A 22,207-nucleotide genomic window follows, 5' to 3' on the forward strand; every position below is an offset into this window, starting at 1 on the left:
GGGGCCCCGAGGAGAGGGGGAGAGAGAGAGAGCGGGGCCCCGAGGAGGAGGAGAGAGAGGGAGAGAGAGCGGGGCCCCGAGGAGGGGGAGAGAGAGAGAGCGGGGCCCCGAGGAGGAGGAGGAGAGAGAGAGAGAGAGAGAGAGAGCAGGGCCCCGAGGAGGGAGAGAGAGAGAGAGCGGGGGCCCCGAGGAGGAGGAGAGAGAGAGAGCGGGGCCCCGAGGAGGGGGGGAGAGAGAGGAGAGCGGGGCCCCGAGGAGGGGGAGAGAGAGAGAGCGGGGCCCCGAGGAGGGGGAGAGAGAGCGGGGGCCCCGAGGAGGGGGAGAGAGAGAGAGAGCGGGGCCCCGAGGAGGAGGAGAGAGAGAGAGAGCGGGGCCCCGAGGAGGGGGAGAGAGAGAGAGAGCGGGGCCCCGAGGAGGGGGAGGGGGAGAGAGAGAGAGCGGGGCCCCGAGGAGGGGGAGAGAGAGAGAGAGCGGGGCCCCGAGGAGGGGGAGAGAGAGAGAGAGCGGGGCCCCGAGGAGGGGGAGAGAGAGAGAGAGCGGGGCCCCGAGGAGGGGGAGAGAGAGAGAGAGCGGGGCCCCGAGGAGGGGGAGAGAGAGAGAGAGCGGGGCCCCGAGGAGGGGGAGAGAGAGAGAGAGCGGGGCCCCGAGGAGGGGGAGAGAGAGAGAGCGGGGCCCCGAGGAGGGGGGGGAGAGAGCGGGGCCCCGAGGAGAGAGAGAGAGAGAGAGAGAGAGAGCGGGGCCCCGAGGACAGAGAGAGAGAGCGGGGCCCCGAGGAGGAGGAGAGAGAGAGAGCGGGGCCCCGAGGAGGAGGAGAGAGAGAGAGCGGGGCCCCGAGGAGGAGGAGAGAGAGAGAGCGGGGCCCCGAGGAGGAGGAGAGAGAGAGAGCGAGGCCCCGAGGAGGAGGAGGAGAGAGAGAGAGCGGGGCCCCGAGGAGGGGGGGAGAGAGCGGGGCCCCGAGGAGGGGGGGAGAGAGCGGGGCCCCGAGGAGGGGGAGAGAGAGCGGGGCCCCCGAGGAGAGAGAGAGAGAGAGAGCGGGGCCCCGAGGAGGGGGAGAGAGAGAGAGCGGGGCCCCGAGGAGGGGGAGAGAGAGAGAGCGGGGCCCCGAGGAGGGGGAGAGAGAGAGAGCGGGGCCCCGAGGAGGGGGAGAGAGAGAGAGCGGGGCCCCGAGGAGGGGGAGAGAGAGAGAGCGGGGCCCCGAGGAGGGGGAGAGAGAGCGGGGCCCCGAGGAGGGGGAGAGAGAGCGGGGCCCCGAGGAGGGGGAGAGAGAGCGGGGCCCTGAGGGGAGAGAGAGAGAGAGCGGGGCCCTGAGGAGAGAGAGAGAGAGCGGGGCCCCGAGGAGGAGGAGAGAGAGCGGGGCCCCGAGGAGGAGGAGAGAGAGCGGGGCCCCGAGGAGGAGGAGAGAGAGAGAGAGAGCGGGGCCCCGAGGAGGAGGAGAGAGAGAGAGAGCGGGGCCCCGAGGAGGGGGAGAGAGAGAGAGAGCGGGGCCCCGAGGAGGGGGAGAGAGAGAGAGAGCGGGGCCCCGAGGAGGGGGAGAGAGAGAGAGCGGGGCCCCGAGGAGGGGGAGAGAGAGAGAGCGGGGCCCCGAGGAGGGGGAGAGAGAGAGAGCGGGGCCCCGAGGAGGGGGAGAGAGAGAGAGAGCGGGGCCCCGAGGAGGAGGAGAGAGAGAGAGAGAGAGAGAGAGCGGGGCCCCGAGGAGGAGGAGGAGGAGAGAGAGAGAGGGGCCCCGAGGAGGGGGAGAGAGAGAGAGCGGGGCCCCGAGGAGGAGGAGAGAGAGCGGGGCCCCGAGGAGGAGGAGAGAGAGCGGGGCCCCGAGGAGGAGGAGAGAGCGGGGCCCCGAGGAGGAGGAGAGAGAGAGAGAGAGAGAGCGGGGCCCCGAGGAGGGGGGGAGAGAGAGAGCGGGGCCCCGAGGAGGAGGAGGAGAGAGAGAGCGGGGCCCCGAGGAGGGGGAGAGAGAGAGAGAGAGAGAGCGGGGCCCCGAGGAAGAGAGAGAGAGAGAGCGGGGCCCCGAGGAGGAGGAGAGAGGGAGAGCGGGGCCCCGAGGAGGGGGAGAGAGGGAGAGCGGGGCCCCGAGGAGGGGGAGAGAGGGAGAGCGGGGCCCCGAGGAGGGGGAGAGAGGGAGAGCGGGGCCCCGAGGAGGGGGAGAGAGGGAGAGCGGGGCCCCGAGGAGGGGGAGAGAGGGAGAGCGGGGCCCCGAGGAGGGGGAGAGAGAGCGGGGCCCACACCGACCCCGACCCCCACCCCCAATAGTCTTCGGCGTCACGTAACGCGGGTTTACCGACACCAGTGGGCTGCACAGTGGGTCGTCACCCCCCTGAAAATGCTCTTCAGTCATGTTTTTATATATATATATATGTGGTTTTACGGTATTAATGCAGCATTTTACGTGTTTATTTTCATGTTTATTTGTTTAAATGCCTGTTTCTATGTTTGAAAAGTGCAGCTTTGCACTCTGTAACTTCCAGTTTTCTTTTTCAAAAGTAATTCAGTTTCTAAAACTAGAACTTTGCAGGGGCAAGAGCGGGGGGGTGGGGACTAACTGGATTGCTCTTACAAAGAGCCGCCGCGGGCTCGATGGCCCGAATGGCCTCCTCCTGTGCTGTAACCATTCTGTGATTCGACTAAAACTCCCACGGGGCATAATTTCCAAGTTTGCAGATTACACGAGACTCGGAAATTTGGTAAACAGTGAGGAGGACATAAACAGACTGATGAAATGAGCAGATGCAATTTTAATGCAGAGAAGTGCGAAGTGATGCATTTTGGTAGGAAGAATGAGGAGAGACAATATAAGTGGATTGTTATGATCTGCAATGCACTGCCTGAAAGAGTGGTGAAAGCAGATTCAATAATAACTTTCAAAAGGGAATTGGAAAAATACTTGAAGGGGAAAAATTTGCAGTTCTATGGGGAAAGGATAGAGGAGTGCGACTAATTGGATAGCTCTTTCTAAGAGCCGGCACAGGTGCGATTGGCTGAATGGCCTCCTTCCGTGCTACATCATTCTGTGATTCTGATTGCGAGAAACTAACCACATTTGTCGCACCAAGAATAATTTTGATGAATGAAGGATTATGAAATTAAGCTTTCTGTAACTTAAAACATGCTGTGATTTCTTTAGTACGAGTTAAACTGCATTTTACAGTATATCTTGGTGCATGCAATGGAGTTTTATTTAATTGGAAAATTTCAGCATTTTGCTCTTCTGTAGTTTTCAAACATGTCTATGAGGCTATTTTCTTGCTCTTATTGATACTACCGAAGATCTGCACTTCAGGCCTTCTCCCAATACTCCTCACTCGTTATATGCAAAAGGAAGCTACCGTAAGAAGGTCAAAGTCTTTTATGATCCAAAAACAAAACCTTATGAGTCATAAATGGGATGTGGTATGCCACAGAGAACAATCTATCTTGTTACTGCTGGATTTACTAGATATAATTGCCCGTGATATACTCTTGATCTCTGATAAGAAAATGGACACCATGCTGATAAAAAAATATATATTTCAGATTAAATTAAGAATTGTTTATTACAGGAAACAGATGTACACATGTTAAATCAGCAAGTTGGAACAGCAGTACAGTATTTAACTTTCACTGTTACATTAATCTATTGAGTCCAACACACATCATTTTAAGATTCTTCAAATTATTTTTCAGAATCCTTTTCATAGAATCATAGAGCACATCGTGCGCTTGTAAGAGCTATCTAATTAGTTCCATTCCCCTGCTCTTTCCCCACAGCCTCGCAATTTTTTCCTCTTCAAGTATTTATCCAGTTCCTTTATGAAGGTTACTATTGAATCTGCTTCCACCACCCTTTCAGACAGTGCATCCCAGATCATAACTCACTAAAAAACATTTCCTCATCTCACCTTTGTGGTTCTTTTACCAATTACCTTAAATCTGTGTCCTCTGATTACCGACACTTCTGCCACTGGAAACAGTTTTTCCTTATTTACTCTATCAAAACCCTTCATGATTTTGAACACCTCTCTCAAATCTCCCATTAACCTTCTCTGCTCAAAGGAGAACAACCCCAGCTACTCCAGTCTATCCACATAACTGAAGTCCTGCATCCCTGGTATCATTCTAGTAAATCTCCACTGCACCCTCTCTAAGGATTTGACATCCTTCCTGAAGTGTGGTGCCCAGAATTGAACACAGTGCTCCAGCTGGGGCCTAACCAGTGTTTTGTAAAGGTTTAGCATAATTTTCCTGCTTTTGTACTCTATGTCTCTATTTATAAAGCCAAGGATCCCATATGCCTTTTTATCAGCCTTCTCAACTTGACCTGCCACCTTCAAAGATTTGTGTACGTACACCTCCAGGTCTCTGTTCCTGCACCCCCTTTAAGATTCTATAATTTAGTTTATATTGCCTCTCCTCATTCTTCCTACCAAAATGAATCATTTTTATATGGGCTTTTTATGTAATTGCACACCTTTATACTCGCAGAGTGCTGCCTTTCATACTAACCTGGCAATAGGATTAGCTGAGTGAAAGCTTGCTGTATTAATCCTGAGCCAGGCAGCATCCATTTACTCTGGATACAGAACTGTCAATCAAATCAGAAGAAAAGTACAATAGTGGGAGATGTCCACATTCCATGTTTTAATGGCCTCGTTTCTGCAATACTTGGGAAATACTATAAGGCTGATGCAATTCATCAACTGCTCCTTCATACAGAGTTTTCCCTGATGGGATTTATTATTAGATCGGACAGCTGATCCCATTGTCAGCTGAGGAAGGGTAACTTCCATTGTAACTTAATTTAAAAACTGCCACAACATACCGAATATACATGTTCCAAAGGAGAAACATATAATAGAAAAACTTCATATGCAAGGGTTTAGCATAAAAGCTTTAAAATGTGGAACAGGATGGATTCCCATTTCCAGTGGACCCTTGTCCTAACATTCAAAAGTGTCATTTATCTAAAGGAAACAGTGTTAATCATTGCAGAAAACATTTTTACTGGTATATGCAACAACAGAAAGAGCTTTCCAGTAAGTTAACCCAAGACAGAAAAATTCAGGAATCGAATCAGCTCAGGGATCCATGGAATCCCCTTTATAACAGTAAAGGGGCAGTCAGAACAGAGCTGAGAACCTTAAACGATGCAAATAGCCTCAAAACTGGAGATGAGCACAAAATGTTAAGTGTTCTGAATGACTGCTTTCTCCAAGAATTCACAAGTGAAAACATCAGAAAGTAAAGAAAGCCACAATCTCAGCCAGTGAAGTACTTTTGAAGTGTAGTCACTGTTGTAACGTAATGAAACACTGCAGCAAATTTGGGCGCAGCAAGATTTCAGAAATAGCAAAGAGACCGATTAATCTGTTTTAGAGATGTTGTTTGAGGAAATAATATTGGCAAAGACACCTCCCTTCTCGTTTTAGAGTAGTGCCATGGAATCTTTTACATCCACCTGAGGGGGCAGATGGGGCCTAAATTTAATGTCTGATCTGAGAGATGGCACCTCCGACAGTGCAGTATCTCAGTACTGCACTGCAGTGTCAGCCTAGGTTATGTGCTTAAGTCCTGGAGTGAGGCTTGAACCCAAGACCTAGGAGTCGTGGTCCGCAATACGCAATGCAGAGCAACAATCAGTAAAGTCAACAAAATGTTGAACTGCATAGCCAAAATAATCGAACATGAGTCAGAGGAAGTTGTGATCAAACTGTACAGTGCACTGGTCAGACCGCACCTTGCATACTGTCCAGCTCTGGTCACTGAAAAACAAGGGAGGCATTCAAATGCAAGAGGCAGTGCAGAGAAGAGTCACAAGACGGATCCCTAATGTTAAAAGTCTGAGTTAAGATCAGGAAAGGAGGCATTTGAGAGGTGATCTTAAAGAGATATATAACAGTGCAAGAAATGGAAAAGGTAAATGCAGAAAGCTACTTTAAGTTAAATTACAAGAATTGGACAAGGGGACACAGGCTCAAACTAGTAGTAAGTAAATTTAGGATTGATATCAGAAAGATGTTCTTCACACAAAGAGTGGTCAACACGTGAAATTGACTTCCAGTCATGGAGGCGAAAACCTTGGAATCGTTTAAGAAACAATTGGTGACATTGGGGGATTCTTGGATGATGAATTAAGATGGACCAAATGGCCTTCCTCGTCCATATTACCTGTGAAATGCACCTTTTTTGTGTGACGTGTAACATTTTTCGTTTGTGCTGTTCCATCTGCATTTTTAAGGTTTTTTCTGGGAGCTTTGGTTGCAGGTCCCTTTGGTGTAGTTTGGAAAATCCCAACTTAGCTACAATGTATTTAAATATTTGTAGTATATATTCATTGGTGTATTTTTTGATTAATACAGGTTATTAGAATGTAATAATTTTGCTGTGATTAATTTTCTTTTGCTAAGAAACAAGGAAGTTATGCTAAACCTTGATAAATCACTGGTTAGGCCTCAGCTGCTATAATGTGTCCAATTCTGGGCATCACACTTTGGGAAGGATGTCAAGGCCTTAGGGTGAAGAGGAGATTTAGTTGAATGGTATCCGGGATGAGGGACTTCATGTGGAGATTGTAGAGAAGATGTATTATTCTCCTTTAGAACAGAGAAGGTTAAGGGAAGATTTGATAGAGATGCTCAAAATAATGAAGGGTTTTGGTAGAGTCGATAGGGAGAAACTCTTTCCACTGTCATGAGGGTCAATAACCAGAGGACACAGATTTAAGATAATTGGCAAAAGAACCAAGGGGAGTTTTTTTTATGCAGTGAGGAGTTATGATCTGGAATGCATTGCCTGAAAAGGGTGGTGGAAGCAGATTCAGTAGTAACTTTCAAAAGGGAAATGGATAAATACTTGAAACGGAAAAATTTGCAGTTGGGGAAAAGGCAGGGGAGTGGGATTAATTGGAAAGCTCTTTCAAAGAGCTGAAGCAGGCACAATGGGCTGAATTTCCTCCTCCTGTGCTGTGTGATTCTATGATGTGGAGATGCCGGTGATGGACTGGGGTTGACAATTGTAAACAATTTTACAACACCAAGTTATAGTCCAACAATTTTTTTTGAAATTCACAAGCTTTCGGAGGCTTCCTCCTTCCTCAGGTGAATGTGGAAATGAAATCCTCGAACCCTTCGCATTTATAAATCACAGAACAATATGTATGATTCTAGTATGATTCTATGACATTGCACATTTATGAACAACAACAGCTTGTATTTATATAACGCCTTTAACGTAATAAAACATCCCAAGGCGCTTCATGGGAGCGTTATCAAACAAAATTTGACACCGAACCACAGGAGATTTTAGAACCGGTGACCAAAAGCTTGGTCAAAGAGGTAGGTTTTAAGGAGCATCTTACAGGAGAAGAGAGAGGCTGAGATGTTTAGGGAGGGAATTCCAGAGTTTAGGGCCTAGGCAGCTGAAGTCATGGCTGCCAACGGTGGAGTGATTAAAATCGTGGATGCGCAAGAGGTAAGAATTGGAGGAGCGCAGAGATCGTGGAGGGTTGTTGGACTGGAGGAGGTTATGGAGTAGGGTGGGGCGAGGCAAAGATGAGAAACAAAAATGAGAATTTTAAAATCGAGGCATTCCAGGACCGGGAGCCAATGTAGGTCAACGGGCACAGGGGTGATGGGTGACCGGGACTTGGTGCGAGTTAGGATAAGGGCAGCAGAGTTTTGGATGAGCTCAAGTTTATGAAGGGTGGAAGATGGGAGGCCAGCCAGAAGAATATTGGAATAGTCAAGTCGAGAGGTAACAAAGGCATGGATAAGGGTTTCAACAGCAGGTGAGCTGAGACAGCTGATGTTACAGAGGTGGAAGTAGGCGGTCTTGGTGATGGAGCAGATATGTGGTCAGAAGCTCATCTCAGGGTCAAATAAGATGCCAAGGTTGCGAACGGTCTGGTTCAGCCTCAAATAGGAATTTAAATCACAGCCCAGGATTTAGTTAAAATAAATTGCTCAAGCTTTATTGCTGTGGTCTCATTTGGCAAGATTGTTTCTTGGTATTCACGTCTTCCTATCAGTTATTTCTAGAAAAAGGGATAGATCAAAAAGGGTTTTAAAAATGCATTCAGGATTTACTAGTTTTCTAACTTTAAAATTACCTTATAACTCTAGTTTATAATAATCAACAGAATCTGTACCAATAGGTTGCTTTCTGGTAGAATACATATATTTCAAAACTTGCTCAAAGTATTCAGTACTGATATGGTCACTGGATGTAGTTTTCCCTTCTGCTCACAATACATTGTTTTCCCTCTGCCTTGTAAACTGTTTTGTGATGTTTGTATCTGAGGAGTAATAGAAAAATGTAAATTGATGGTCTGTATGGCTCAGTAACACAGCAGACAGAGCAATTACTCGCTGAGCTATCAGAGCAGCTCGGTGATGAACATTTCTTAAAAAGGAATCCTATTAATTTGAATGCCACCTAATATTCAATATTATAAAAAGGAGGTATCTGTATGCTTACTGATGTCTTGAATTTCTTTTTTTGAACCCCAGAGGGTAGCAGCAGTCTTCCAATCATTCACACCGGTGATCATTATTCATGGGACAGTGTTTGAGAACTAATTGATCATGGGAAAATCATCATAGTTGATCTGACCCTGTTCTCACCTAGTGTCCACATGCATACTTGGATAGAGTGAGAAACTAAGCTGATATCCTCCTCCCCTTTTCCTCCTTACCCTACTGTTGCAGAGGCCATTTGTACCATTCCTCCCCGCCATCTTCTGCCCCTCCCCCCAAGCATAGACCACCTGTGGCCTTTCTGGTCAATGTAATTCAATGGCGCACTACACAGTGTATATATACCTAGTGACCACAACCTTCCTCTATTAATTGTGGTTTATACTTTAAAACTAACAGAGGCAGCCTGGTGACAGATATTTCTTCACCGACCCTCTCCACCCCCTTCAGTGATATGAAGTTCTCCAGTGACATCATGAATTGAAATATATTTCAATTTATTATGTCACTGGAGCAGTTGCAGTTGAAAGAGTAATAAAATTACTGTATTTGTTAAAAGCATTAGACTAAATTGATGTGACCATCATTTTAAAAAAAAACCTCAAAGCAGGACTTTCAGTGTACAGGCTGGTTTTATGAGTGGGCTGAAGGGTAACAGAACTTTGCTTGGACTGAGTAAATGTCAGCTTGATGCCAAGTGAGATATTTAATCAAAGTTTATTCAGATGCATTCCCCTGACGATTCAGTGGATAGATGGAAAGATTTGCATTTATATAACGCTTTTCATGACCTCTGGACATCCCAAGGTGCTTTACAGCCAGTGAAGTACTTTTGAAGTGCAGTCACTGTTGTAATGTAGGAAGCACAGTAGTCAATTTGCACACAGCAAGATCGCACAAACAGCAATATGATAATGATCAGATAATCTGTTTTAGTGTTGTTTGTTGAGGGATAAATATTGGCCAGTACACCAGGGAGAACTCCCCTGCTCTTCTTTGAAATAGTGCCATCGGATCTTTTACGTCCATCTGAGAGAGCAGAATATGCATCGTGTGGAAATAAGCCATATGGAGAAGGTGGTCCCAGGTGTGTAATAAGTTTGCTTAACCAGGAGTGGAGTGGAGAGGTTTTTACAATTGACCTCTGTCCCTGGACTTGGGGATGGAGGGCAGTAAAGGCAAGGGTTCATGCTTCCAGTGACTCCTGCTGGAAGGGCCATGAGTGTGGATGGCAGAAGAGGGCACAGTCAGTCTTGCCTGTGTTGCTGCGCATGTTTGAACAGCCTGCTAACACTAGCATCTAGGCTTTCACTCGATGAATAGGATTCAGATGAGATACCAAAGGGCGCCTGGTGCCTTGAGAAGGGGAGAACAGTAGAAGCAGTGGGAAAAGGGGAGTGTATTCAAAGTTGTCACATAATGGTAGTAGTGACATATTTACACTCATCGGTGTCTCTCATCACCTTTGTTAATGTGCCTCGTGGTTTGCAATGATGTCACCATGATTTCAATAAAGTGTAATGGTGGATAAGTATAATTTTCCTTTCAGCCAGGAGTACAATTATAGATCTTGCCCTTCCAAACTTTGTTTATAACTGGAGAATTATATCGTATTGGGTGAAACCACACTGTGATTGGTAGAAACAATTTGAGGTGATGATTCAAAAATACCACATAAATGTAGTGGCACAACATTAAAGTTCACTGGCTAAAGGATGATTTTTTTTGCCCGATACTAATAGCTAAATACGCCTGTTGACAACATATGTTTTTAAACTCCTGACTGGGAGCAGACATTTTTGTGATGACTCCCATCAGTTTGATGTTCAAAGTGGAGAATGACTGAATAACTCACTATTATTGTTCATGGTGTCACAGCAGGAGGAATTTACACAAATGTCTATTTCTAGCCTACCTCTAATCAGAAAGTTTAAAGTATAATTTTGCTGAAGATGGACTGATGAAACTGGCATTTGCAAGACGGAATGTGAGTTTTAAATGTTGGAGACAATCTAAATTTCAGAGGAAGATGGCATTCAACTGCTTTTTAAATAAAAATAGTACAGTCTGGCAGCTTTATGGAAATCTTGGGAGAAAGGGTTTTTCCCAAACACAAAAAAATTATAATGTTAAAGTATAACATGGTGTGTAATAGAAGCAGGTTTTGCAGCGTTATTTAGGTCTGTAATGCAATTGGGCAGGAAAACAAATGAAATTTAATACTGATGAAGGCAAAGTATTATTTATTGGAAGAAAGGACAGGCAACATTGAGGTGTGCAGTGAAGGGAATATAGTTCATACAGGAAGACTATGCAAGGGACCTGGCAGTGACAGTAGACGTGTCACTTTCAATGTCATGGCAATGTAATGAAGCAATTAAACAAGTAAATAGAATATTGAGATACAGAGCCAGCACCATGGAGTATATGTCTACTGACCTTATAGCTTTCTCCCAATCATCAATAAAGTTGGAAGGGATCTTCAATAGTGCCATCAAGCGGCATCTACAAATTAGGAACCTGCTGGTGACACTCAATTTGGTTTTTGCTAGAACCTCTTGGCTCCAAACCTTGATCCAGTTATGGATTCAAGAGCTGAATGCGAAAGGAGAGGTGAGAGTAGCTGCCCTCGACATGAAGGCAGTTTTCAACCAATTATGACACCAGCGCACCCTAGCATAACAAAGGTTAATGGGAGTCAAAAGGAAAATCCTCCTGTGGCTGGAGTCACATCTGACACAAAGCAAGATGTTTGTGATTGTCGAAGGCCAATCATCACAGTTCCAGAACATCACTGCACACCATCCAGGCTTGGGCTGAAAGTGGCAGGTAACATTCGAGCCACGTAAGTGCCAAGCAATGACTGTCTTGAGAAAGAGAAAGCTCAGCCACCTCCCTGTGACCTTCAGTGGTGACCATTGCTTGAATGCACCACCATCACCATCATGGGGGTCCACCATTGAAGAGAAGCTTAACTGGACACTCATATCTGCACCATGGCTAAAAGAGCATAGCATAGGCTGGGTACTTTGTGACAAGTGACTAATCTCTTGACATTCTTTCCACCATCCACAAGGCTCAAGTAAGGAGTGTGATGGAATATTCACTACTGCCCTAAACTGGTGCCGCTGCAACAACACTCAAGAAGCTCAACGCCATCCAGGACAGAACAGTTTGTTTGATTGGCTCCCTGCCTGCCACTAGACTCTATATCTACTCCCTCCATCACCGGCATACTGTGGCTGCAGTATGTATTATCTACAGGATGCACTGCAGCACCTCGCAGCCCTGTGGCTTCTACTGCAGAGAAGGACAAGAGCAGCTACATAGTGGCTCAGCCATCACTTCTAAGTTCCCCTACAAGTCACACGCAATCCTGACTTGGACACGGATCGCCTTTCCTTCATTGGCGCTGGGTCAAAATCTTGAAATTCCCTACCTAACACCATAATGGTGTTATCATCAGCACAAGGAATGCAGCATTTCAAGGAGAAGGCCCATCACCACCATCTCAGGGCATCTAGGGAAGGGCCTTGCCAGCATCTTCCACATCCCAGGAACAAATCAAAAAAAGTCTACAGAGGTTATTTAAGATTTCATAATACACTGATAAAACCTTTTTGGAATACTATGTGCCATTCTGGTCACTAGATTTCAAAAGAAGTTACATAAAAATTCTGAGCTAAGGGTATGGTTAGAGATAATTTTTTTTTAAAAAAATCTAGTGGACAAACATTTGAAAAAAATAAGTGAACAAGAATATGGGGAGGTAGAGAGACAGGTGCATCCAAAATAGTGCTTAGAGCAGGTAATCCCGCCCCTTTAACACAAGATAGTGGTGGACATTAAATACAGAGGAATAATGTAACATTAGAAAAAGTAAATGAAAAAAACAATCGTCCCATCGAGATCATCCCTTCAATCTTTCACCTTACCCAACCTAGCCTCCAACTACCTCTTGAACTCTTTGGGACTGATGTTTGCACCTGGGCTGACAGAGGATGTTAATGAAGTAATTTGATGCTGAGCTTGGACACCACAACCAAAGCTAATCAGTAAGGTCACCACTTGTTCTTTATACTAACAGAAGGGAAAAACTGCACCTGCAATATCTTTAGCAAGGACAGAAATATTTTTATCAAAATATAAATAACTAATTAAGTAAATACTGCAAATCTAACCATTGCAGGTAATGCAAAAAAAATCATGTGAATAACTAAGAATAGAGGTTTTGAGGAGTTGGAGGGAAGAACAAAGTTACTTGCATCTTAAATTGTAAATTGATAGGCAAACTGTATTACAAACTCATATCTATGGGGCCTACCTCTTTTAGTATCAGTAAGTTCTGTAATATTTTTACCTCTTGTGAGTCGTGTGATGTATTGCTTCAGTGAATTTGCTGCATCACAGCAATGGGTGAACCATTGCATATCAGTCACAACGGGACTGCAATAAATGATGAAACCACACTCCACGTCCCGGATGACCTGTGAGCAACACTATAGATGAAGTACTAATGAGACTAATTGTAAAGAAACAAATCATTCATTGTGTGGGGCCCGTAAGCTTTTAACTTCGCTGAAGGAGGGCAGTCAGCCCAAGTGCTTCTTAAACATTTAATAGCAGCTGGCTAAAGGAAACTAGCCATTTTCAAATAGCAGCACTGCAGTCCCCGCTTCTGTTTTTTTTGCACAGTGTGAATGAATGCTTATTTTTTGTTTTATCTTCAGAATTTTTTTCACCATGGACGGTGAACTGAGCCCTCAGGATAAGAAGGACCTGGACAAGTTCATTAAATTCTTTGCCCTGAAGGTATGAATTCTTCACGAAATATTTTACTGATTAAGGCTTATTGAAAAGAATGACAACTTCCATGTTAAGTAATGTACAGCTGTCAATTCACCGCAATTTGGTTTGTGGATCCAGTCAAAGTGAGTAAATCCTGACTGTTGCTCTGAATTCAGGCAGTATATACTCACTTCCCTAGCAATGTAGAACAAGGTATCACAGCATTTTTTTTTAATTATAGCCTTCTCTCAATGGTCTGTCCCCTGTGTTCCAGAAACTACCTTTTTCAATACTCCTCTCCTACAGAGGTGCATACCCAAGAGGTTAAGTGCCCACTTGTAGCAATCTACTTACTGGATTTGATATCGTCACGCACTACGATATGAAACTCTCTATTGCCAGACATTAACACACAGTCCAATAATTTGCAGACTTAAGCAACTAATCTCTTTACTTACAATTAAATTATAGCAGGAAACACAATGCTCAGCAAAAGTACTATATATATATAATCGAGAAAGTGTGTCACAAGTTAATTAGACTTTGTCAGAATGGTTTCAGATTGAAGACAAAAGTTCTTGTTAATTCAGTGACCAGGTTCTGTTTCTGAACAACGAATTTGACCTTTTTCATCGTCTTTTGCTTGAAGTTTTGTTTACCCTCAAACAAGACCTATTTCTGAGACCTCGTGATTTAATCAACTACTTTCCAAAAGAACTGCAGAACTGTTTCAAACCTGCTGCTTTTAACCCACTTAGCTGTCAAAGCCAACTTCTGTTAACTCCTTTTAGATGTTGAGATTTTCAGACAACTGAAATAATATTCCACACATCTGCACAGTTACAGTAGAAAAACTGTCGCAATAAATACGAAGACAATAAAAGCACTTGGCATTTCTTGGTCAATCATACAAATCTACAACGGAACAGCTGTTAGGCTATATGTGGTGGAGTGTGATATTGAAAATATCACTTGTACTTCCTCTGCGTGAATTGTCACTGGGCGATCTGCAGGTGGAAAGTTTAAATTTAAACCTGTAGCTCTTGGGTTGATGTATATCTTTTCAATTTTTGTTTTAAATTACATTTTATGGAGAGAGAAAGTGGAAAGCAAAACTGAGATTTTATTCAATTATTTTCTTATTTCTCTCTCCCTGTTTAACTTCAGCGAGAGATGAAATTTTAAATGATTTGGCTTCTGAATTATTACAAAGGTTAAATTAATAAACAAAACTTGAAGCCATTACTGCTAGTGAGGGAGGTAAAGAAATTAAGCTACCCATGGTGATACTTATGTTTCATTAAAACTGCTGTCTATTTTACAGACCGTCCAGGTAATTGTGCAAGCACGGCTCGGAGAAAAAATATGCACCCGATCATCCTCTTCTCCTACAGGCTCAGACTGGGTAAGAAAGTTTCCCCTCCCTCCCTCCCCCCCCCCCGATTTTCTCCCTCCTCTCCTGAAGACGCTGACTTTTGCCAGTTTGTAGTTTCACAGGCTTCAGCTGTCATTCATTACCTCGCCCACAATCTTCAGGTGTGTGTCTAAGCTGCAGGTGTTGGCAAGCTATTGACTTACTGGGGGCAGTGACCTCGCAAGCAAGTCTGCTTATATTCTCATCCACTATCTACACACGTACTTTCCAGCAGGTGGTCACTGAATAGCAAGCAGGAGCAGGAATTTTGCCTGATTATGTTTCCTCTCTCATCCCTAATCCAGGGTCACTTTACTACCTCAGTTTTTATATGTATATAATATAGATCACAGTCATGCATTCATTCTATATAAACGGTGGAATGGTATAATAGTGCTTTTGCCTTCAGATAAAATCATGTTTTGAGGGACCAAAATATTTTTAAACATGAGCCAGAATTTTTTAATATGAGTGTATGCTTTTTATCTCATGCTGAATTAAACGTTCTATTGAAAGTGCTTACCTCTCTCAGAAATAGGTCATGCATGATTAACTTTAAAAATAAGATTTCTTTGAAGTGTTCTGATTTTTTAAAAAATCTGAGAATGTTATAAAAGATTTAAAATCATAAAGGATAACTTGACTGGATTTGAAGAAACCAAAATGCGTCTTAGTATCACTATAATTAGATTGAGATGACAAACTGTGCTACCTGTTACAGTTCAACCTTGCTATAAAGGACATCCCAGAAGTCACCCATGAAGCTAAGAAGGCACTGGCAGGACAACTTCCAGGAATTGGACGGTCGATGTGTGTGGAAATTTCTCTCAAGACATCTGAGGTATGGCTTCTAGTTTAATTGAAGTATCACATGTCAATATTTGTACACCATGTATGTCTTTTAATAGACTTTTTAAAAAAAAACTCCTAGACTATCACTTTGGGATGGGTATCGGTACCGAACTGCAATTTGATTATGTAACAATTTCAGTTATTCAGGAGGAGGGTAGCTGTGTTCCATTTTGGCAGATCATTGTGGATTCGCTGTAATTCCTAAAGCTTTGGATAGGCTAAATTTTCACTGGCTCGCTTGCAGTTTTGCTCTAAGTAAGTACTACCATAAGATTTGTTTCCGCCCCTCTCCTGAAATTGCTGATTCATTGTGTCCAATTCCACAGGAACCAACAATTTTTCATGTCTTCAGTTGCTACACAACCAGCAGTCACATATATTAGGGCTACATTTGGTCTGCCCGACAGCACTGCAGAGTCTCAGTTGATTATTTTGTGATCCCACTGTGTCATATTTTAAAACACTAAAATCTCTCTGTCCTCACTCTTGCGCGTTCTGTTTGGCTGCACCAACACATGCTCACGGTGCACAGGCTGATCAGCTGGCTCAACGAGCGGCTCACTGAAAGGACATCATGGGGCATCTGACTTTTCACCTGTGTGATGGTTTGCCAATTCTCGTGAGGCCACAAAATAATTGATTCATTCACCTAGCTACGTCAGGGTTTTGAATCCTGGTCAAACACTCGTATCCTGAAATCATCTGGAACTGCTTCCAGAGATCAATAGTTTGTTATCTTTTGATATAGTCTCTTATAATTTGTTACCTTCTCGCCATCTAACTACAATTTCCTAATATCCTCCAGCACTACGACTGATTCTTCGGAAGTACCATATGGAGCTTTCCGCAACTTCTTAAATTTGTGCCTGTACTCCTCGGGCATTAAGTAGCAAGTGATAAAAATAACACGTTTTAGTATTTTACACTCTGCACTGTCCACTGGCTTTGTACATGAAAATGCAGTGAGTGCTCTATTACTAAGTGATGGTACAAAACTCTTGACCTAAATTTTGTTGATTCACGTATGGTAGTTTGCTAACAACTCTTAAGAATCCATCTACACGTCCCCTTCTTTAAAATTTGGTATCAGAATGGATTCAGTGAATTTATTTCATATAAAGTTATCGGCTAGATCAGGAGTATCGAACCTGTGGCCCTAGGGTACTCCCAAGCCTGAGTAATCCTGCCGTTAAAAGCCAGGCAAATCCATTCTATTTGCATATCTTATTTGCTGATATTTTTTTTTCCTGTTTTAATTTTTGAAAAATGTGTCATACACCCGTACCCTCACATTGTTCATTTGCCATTCTTCATCAGTTCAAATGCACCTCAATGCTACTTCTCCTTTAGCTCTGCCTCGAGTTGTCACTGTGTCTCCTGTTCCTCCTCCTTAAACTTGCAACGTTACTTCTTGTCCTTGTGTTGTTTGTTTTTGGCCTCCAGTTTTAGAACTTCGAACTGGTATGCATGTTCTTTGTCCTTTCCCTCTGCAGCTAATCAGGCTCATTTTAGCTCTCTGCCAAGGACTTTAATAGCCCTGTACATATTTTTATAAACTGCTCTTGTACTTTCATTTTGTTTCAAAATTTAAAAGTTTAAATGTTCTGTGACTCTAAGTGATACTGTAATTTCAATTTTTGCTGCCGCCACTAATGCATTTTTGAACTTTTCATCTCAGATATTTTCCTCTGCTTCTCTTTAAAGACCACTTCCATAAATGATTCCTCACTCCTTATGAACTGGAGTGTGTCTTTACCTGTCAAATATCTTGATAGTAGTAGCAAATCCAGAGGTCGAACAGGAACTTTCATCACCTATTTCAACTTTATAGCTATTTCAAGTGCTCCATGTGATAATCACGACTCTGGAAATGTGTAGAATAAGCATTCCATCAGACTGATTTACACAATAAACGACCAAACAGATGTATTGAGCATTAAATAGATAAGTGAACAGTTGCAAGGACAAACAGCAGATTAACAGTAATTACTGGCTTTATTCCTCCTTTTAGAGTAGATAGAAATAACAAGCAGTCACATATGCACAAAAACTTTGATACAAAAGATCCTTGATTTATAACCTTGCCTGGAGGTTCGATGCTAACCTTGCACGGAACCTCTTGCCTGTCTATCTCTGTCTCTGATGGCAGCGGAAGGCCTGCCGAATTGGAGCAACTCAGCCCAAGATATACTTTCAAAATGCTTTGAAGGATCACAGGAACAAAGAAATTAAAAATTTGTCAAAATAAAAATGGATAATTTAAAGGCTTTAAATATATACTGTAAATACTTTAAAGACACTTTTTAAATTTGAACTAAATGGCCCTTTCCTGGGAACGAGATAATTGGTTCCAAACACTTCAGAAGGAGTAGGAGGCATTCCCGAATCAAAGAACAACACCCACTTATTAGTTGCTGGAACAGTTCAATTGTTGCAAATTAGTAACAGTACTTTGAAAACAATAAACAAAGCAAGCATATAAACATTTCAAAAATATGATACATCACATTTCAAAGTAGGATACAGCCCAATTGTGCCTGTGCGGGCTCTTTGGTCGAGCTATCCGATTAGTCCCATTTCCCTGCTCTTTCCCCAAAGCTGTGCTAATTTTTTTCCCTTCAAGCATTTATCCAATTTTCTTTTGAAAATTGTGGCTGAATCTGCTTCCACCACCCTTGTAGGCAGTGCATTCTAGATCGTAACTACTCACTGTGTTTAAAAAAAAATGTTTCCACGTTGCCTCTGATCTTTTGCCAATTACCTTAAATCTGTGTCATCTGGTTACTGACTTTTCTGCCACTGGAAACAGTTTCTCCTTATTTACTCTATCAAAACCCTTCATGATTTTGAACACCTCTATCAAATCTCCTCTTAACCTTCTCTGTTCTAAGGAGAACATCCCCAGCTTCTCCAATCTCTCCACGTAACTGAAGTCCCTCATCCCTGGCACCATTCTATTAAATCTCTTCTGCACCCTCTCTAAGGCCTTGACATCCTTCCTAAAGTGTGGTGCCCAGAATTGAACACAATACTCCAGCTGAAGCCTAACCAGTGTTTTATAAAGGTTTAGCATAACTTCTTTGCTTTTGTACTCTCTGCCTCTGTTAATAAAGCCCAGGAGTCCATGCTTTTTTAACAGACTTCTCAATTTGTCCTGCCATCTTCAAAGGTTTGTGTACATACACCCCCAGGCCTCTCTGTTCCTGCACCCCCTTTAAAATTATACCATTTAGTTTATATTGCCTCCCGTCATTCTTACTTCCAAAATGTATCACTTCACACTTCTCTGTATTAAATTCCATCTGCCATTTGTCTGCCCATTTCACCAGTCTCTTATGTCCTGACAGTCTGTTACTATCCTCTACATGGTTTACCATTTTTCCAAGTTTTGTGTCACCTGCAAACTTTGAAATTATACCCTCTATACCCAAGTCCAGGTCACTAATATATATCAAAAAGAGCAGTGGTCCTAATACTGATGCCTGTGGAACACCACTGTATACTTCCCTTTTGAAATGCCTTTGAAGTTACCTTTTGCATACTGGATCATAACATATTTTCTGCAATAAATACAGAAAATGCTGGAAATACTCAGCGAGAAACAGAGTTAACATTTCAAGTCTATGACTTTTTGTTAGAACTGGAAGATAAGGATAACTGAAAAGTAGTTACATAAGGAACAAGACTGGCAGTTAAATATTGCATGATATGATGTATTTCAAAAGGATAGGGAAGGAAGAAAGGGGTTGGGGTAACTGTACTAATTAGAGACAATATAATACAATATAAAAAAAGGGACATAAGTAACATAACAATAGAAACAGAATCCAAATGGATTGAAACATAAGGTAAGAAGGGATCGATCACGTTGATAGGTATATTCTACAGACCACCTAATAATGGCAGGGAAGTGGAGGAAGAAATATGTAGGCAGACCTGTGAAATGAGTTTAAAAAAAACATTGAATAATCATGGGAGATTTCAACTACCCCCAAATAAATTGTCAAAAAGAGGTAGGGAATGGAATTTTTACAGTGTGTATAGTTTTACAATGACTCATTTCCTGTCCAGTATGTGAGAACCCAACAAGAGTGGAATCACTGCTGGATCTTGTAATGGGAAATGAATCAGAACAAATAAGAGAAGTAAGCATAGGGGAACATCTAGGCAATAGCAATCATAACATAATTAGGTTTAAAATAATGATTGAGAAAGACATAGGTAAGACAAAGACCAAAGTAATAGATTGGGGGAAAAAAAGCTAATTTTGAGGGGATGAGAGTGAAACTAGGGCAGGTAAACTGGAAAAAAATTTTGACAGACAAAGAAATAGAACAGCAGTGGGAAATATTCAAAACGGTGATCAATAGAGTTCAGGAGAGATATATTCCTCAAAAAAGCAAGAACAAACTAGCCAATAATGAATATTGGATGAATAAAGAGGTATGGGTAAAATTGAAACTGAAGAAAAAGGCACACTCTAAGTACATAGACAATAATGGAGAAGATGGCAAAATGGAATACGAAGAGATTAGGAAAGAAGTAAAAAAAAAACTATTAGGAAAGAGGAACTACGAGATTGAATTATCAAGGAATATAAAAAGAAATAGTAAAGTATTTTACAGACACAAATAACAAAAGGAAAATCACAATAGGGATAGGGCCACTAGGGGATGCACAAGATGAACACGCAGGCAACGACAGCAAAATGGCAGAACTATTGAATAGTTACGTTGCCTCTGTATTTATCAGGAAGCCTAACAAGGTGGGCAGGACATTAGAAGAAGAGGTCGAAAAATATATTAAAACATTTAAGATGGAAAGGGGGGAGATAATTGATAAACCAATCAAACTAAGGGAGGATAAGACCCCTGGTCCAGATGGACTGCATCCGCGAATATTAAAATAAGATAGGGAGGAGATAGCAGAGGCACTATTACATATATATAATAATTCACTAGAAAGGGGAAAAGTGCCAGAGGACTGGTGGACAGCAAATATTATTCCTATCTTTCAAAAAAGAGATAGAACAAGTCCAGGGAACTATAGACCATTTAGTTTAACGTTGCTGGTACAAAAGATAATGTAATCTTTACTCAAAGATGTAATAGAAAGACATCTAGAGAACGAAAATATAATAAAGAACAGTCAGCACGGATTGCAGAAGGGAAAGTCATCTTGACCAACCTTATTGAATTCTTTGACGAAGTTACAGAAAGATTAGAAAAGGATAATGCAGTAGATGTAATATATTTGGATTTTCAAAAGGACTTTGATAAGGTTCTGCATTGTACACTCATGACTAAGATCGGAGCATGTGGAATCGGGACAGGTAGCAGAATGGATAGCAAGCTGGCTACAGCAAACAGAGAGTTGGGGTTAAGGGTAGCTACTCAGACTGGTAAAAGGTGGGAAGTGATGTACCACAGGGATCGGTGCTGGGACCACTGTTGTTCACAATTTACATTAATGATTTGGGAATTGGAAGTACAATTTCAAAATTTGGGATGACACCAAATTGGGGGGTGTAATTATTACAAAGGAAGAATGCGTCAAAATGCAGAATGGGCATTTATTTGGCAAATGAATTTCAATATTGAAAAATGTGAGGTGATGCATTTCGGTCGGAAGAATAAGGAGGCCACATACTGCTTGGACAATAAGAGTCTAAACGGGATAGAGGAACAAAGGGATCAGCAAATGATGTACAGATACACAAGTCACTAAAAGTAGCAACACAGGTTAATAAGGCCATAAAAAAGGCAAGGCAAGTCAAGCACTAGAGTTCATTTCTAGAGGGATAGAATTGAAAAGCAGAGAAGTTATGTTAAACTTGTATAGAATCATGGTTAGACCACACTTGGAGTATTGTGTAAAGTTCTGGTCTCCATATTGCAGAAAGGCATTGGAGAGGGTGCAAAAAATGTTTCATGAGGTTGACACCAGAACTGAGAGAGTCATATCAGGAAAGGCTGAACAGGCTGGGACAAGTAAAGAAACAAAAGATGGGTCTAGATGAGCTGTAAATGGCAACAGCAGAACCATTACCACCATCTGCTGTCCGAGAAAATAGGAGCAGTGGTTATGATCTGGAGTTACTGAAATCAATGTTGAGTCTGGAAGGTTGTTAAGTGCCTAATCGAACGAAGAGGTGCTGTTCCTTGAGCTTCCGTTGTGCTTCTTTGGAACAGTGTAGGAGGCCGAGGACAGAGAGGTCAGAATGGGATGGAGAATTAAAATGGTAAGCAACCAGAAGCTCAGGGTTCACACTTGCGGACTAAACAGAGGTATTCAGCAAATCTGTGTTTGGTCTCCCCAATGTAGAGCAGACTGCATCGTGAGCAGGGAATACAGTAGTTTCACCTGGATGAATTTCAGTATTTTGGGCCCTGGACGGTGGGAAGGGAGGAGGTGAAAGGACAGGAGTTGCATCTTCTGAAGGGAACGGTCCGTTCGGAATGCTGAAAGGGGAGGGAAGGGGAAGATGTGTTTGGTGGTGGGATCTCGCTGGAGGTGATGGAAATAGCGGAGGATGATCCGTTGAATGTGGAGGCTGGTGGGATGGAAGGTAAGGACAGGGGGACCCTATCGTGGATCTTGGATGGAGGGGAAGGGGTGAGGGCAGAAGTGCAGGAAATGGGATGGACACGGTCGAGGGCCCAGTCAACCACAGTGGAGGGGAATCCTCGGTTGAGGAAAAAGGAAGACG

The 22,207-nt window shown here is 43.1% G+C and overlaps 1 protein-coding gene across 7 annotated transcripts in view; it reads left to right on the forward strand.

Annotated features, from left to right (window-relative positions):
* Positions 1 to 22,207, forward strand: part of atg13 (ATG13 autophagy related 13 homolog (S. cerevisiae)) — a 90,119-nt gene that overhangs the window by 5,634 nt on the left and 62,278 nt on the right. For all 7 annotated transcript variants that reach the window (XM_067993684.1, XM_067993688.1, XM_067993685.1 and 4 more), the window contains 3 exons: positions 13,175 to 13,256; positions 14,557 to 14,637; positions 15,368 to 15,487. In XM_067993684.1, the coding sequence (XP_067849785.1) occupies positions 13,188 to 13,256; positions 14,557 to 14,637; positions 15,368 to 15,487 (270 nt within the window). In that variant the 5' untranslated portion in view covers positions 13,175 to 13,187. Of the gene's footprint in view, positions 1 to 13,174; positions 13,257 to 14,556; positions 14,638 to 15,367; positions 15,488 to 22,207 lie in introns of those variants that run through there.

Source organism: Heptranchias perlo, chromosome 12 (genome assembly GCF_035084215.1).
Source record: "Heptranchias perlo isolate sHepPer1 chromosome 12, sHepPer1.hap1, whole genome shotgun sequence".
Taxonomy (NCBI): Eukaryota; Metazoa; Chordata; class Chondrichthyes; order Hexanchiformes; family Hexanchidae; genus Heptranchias; species Heptranchias perlo.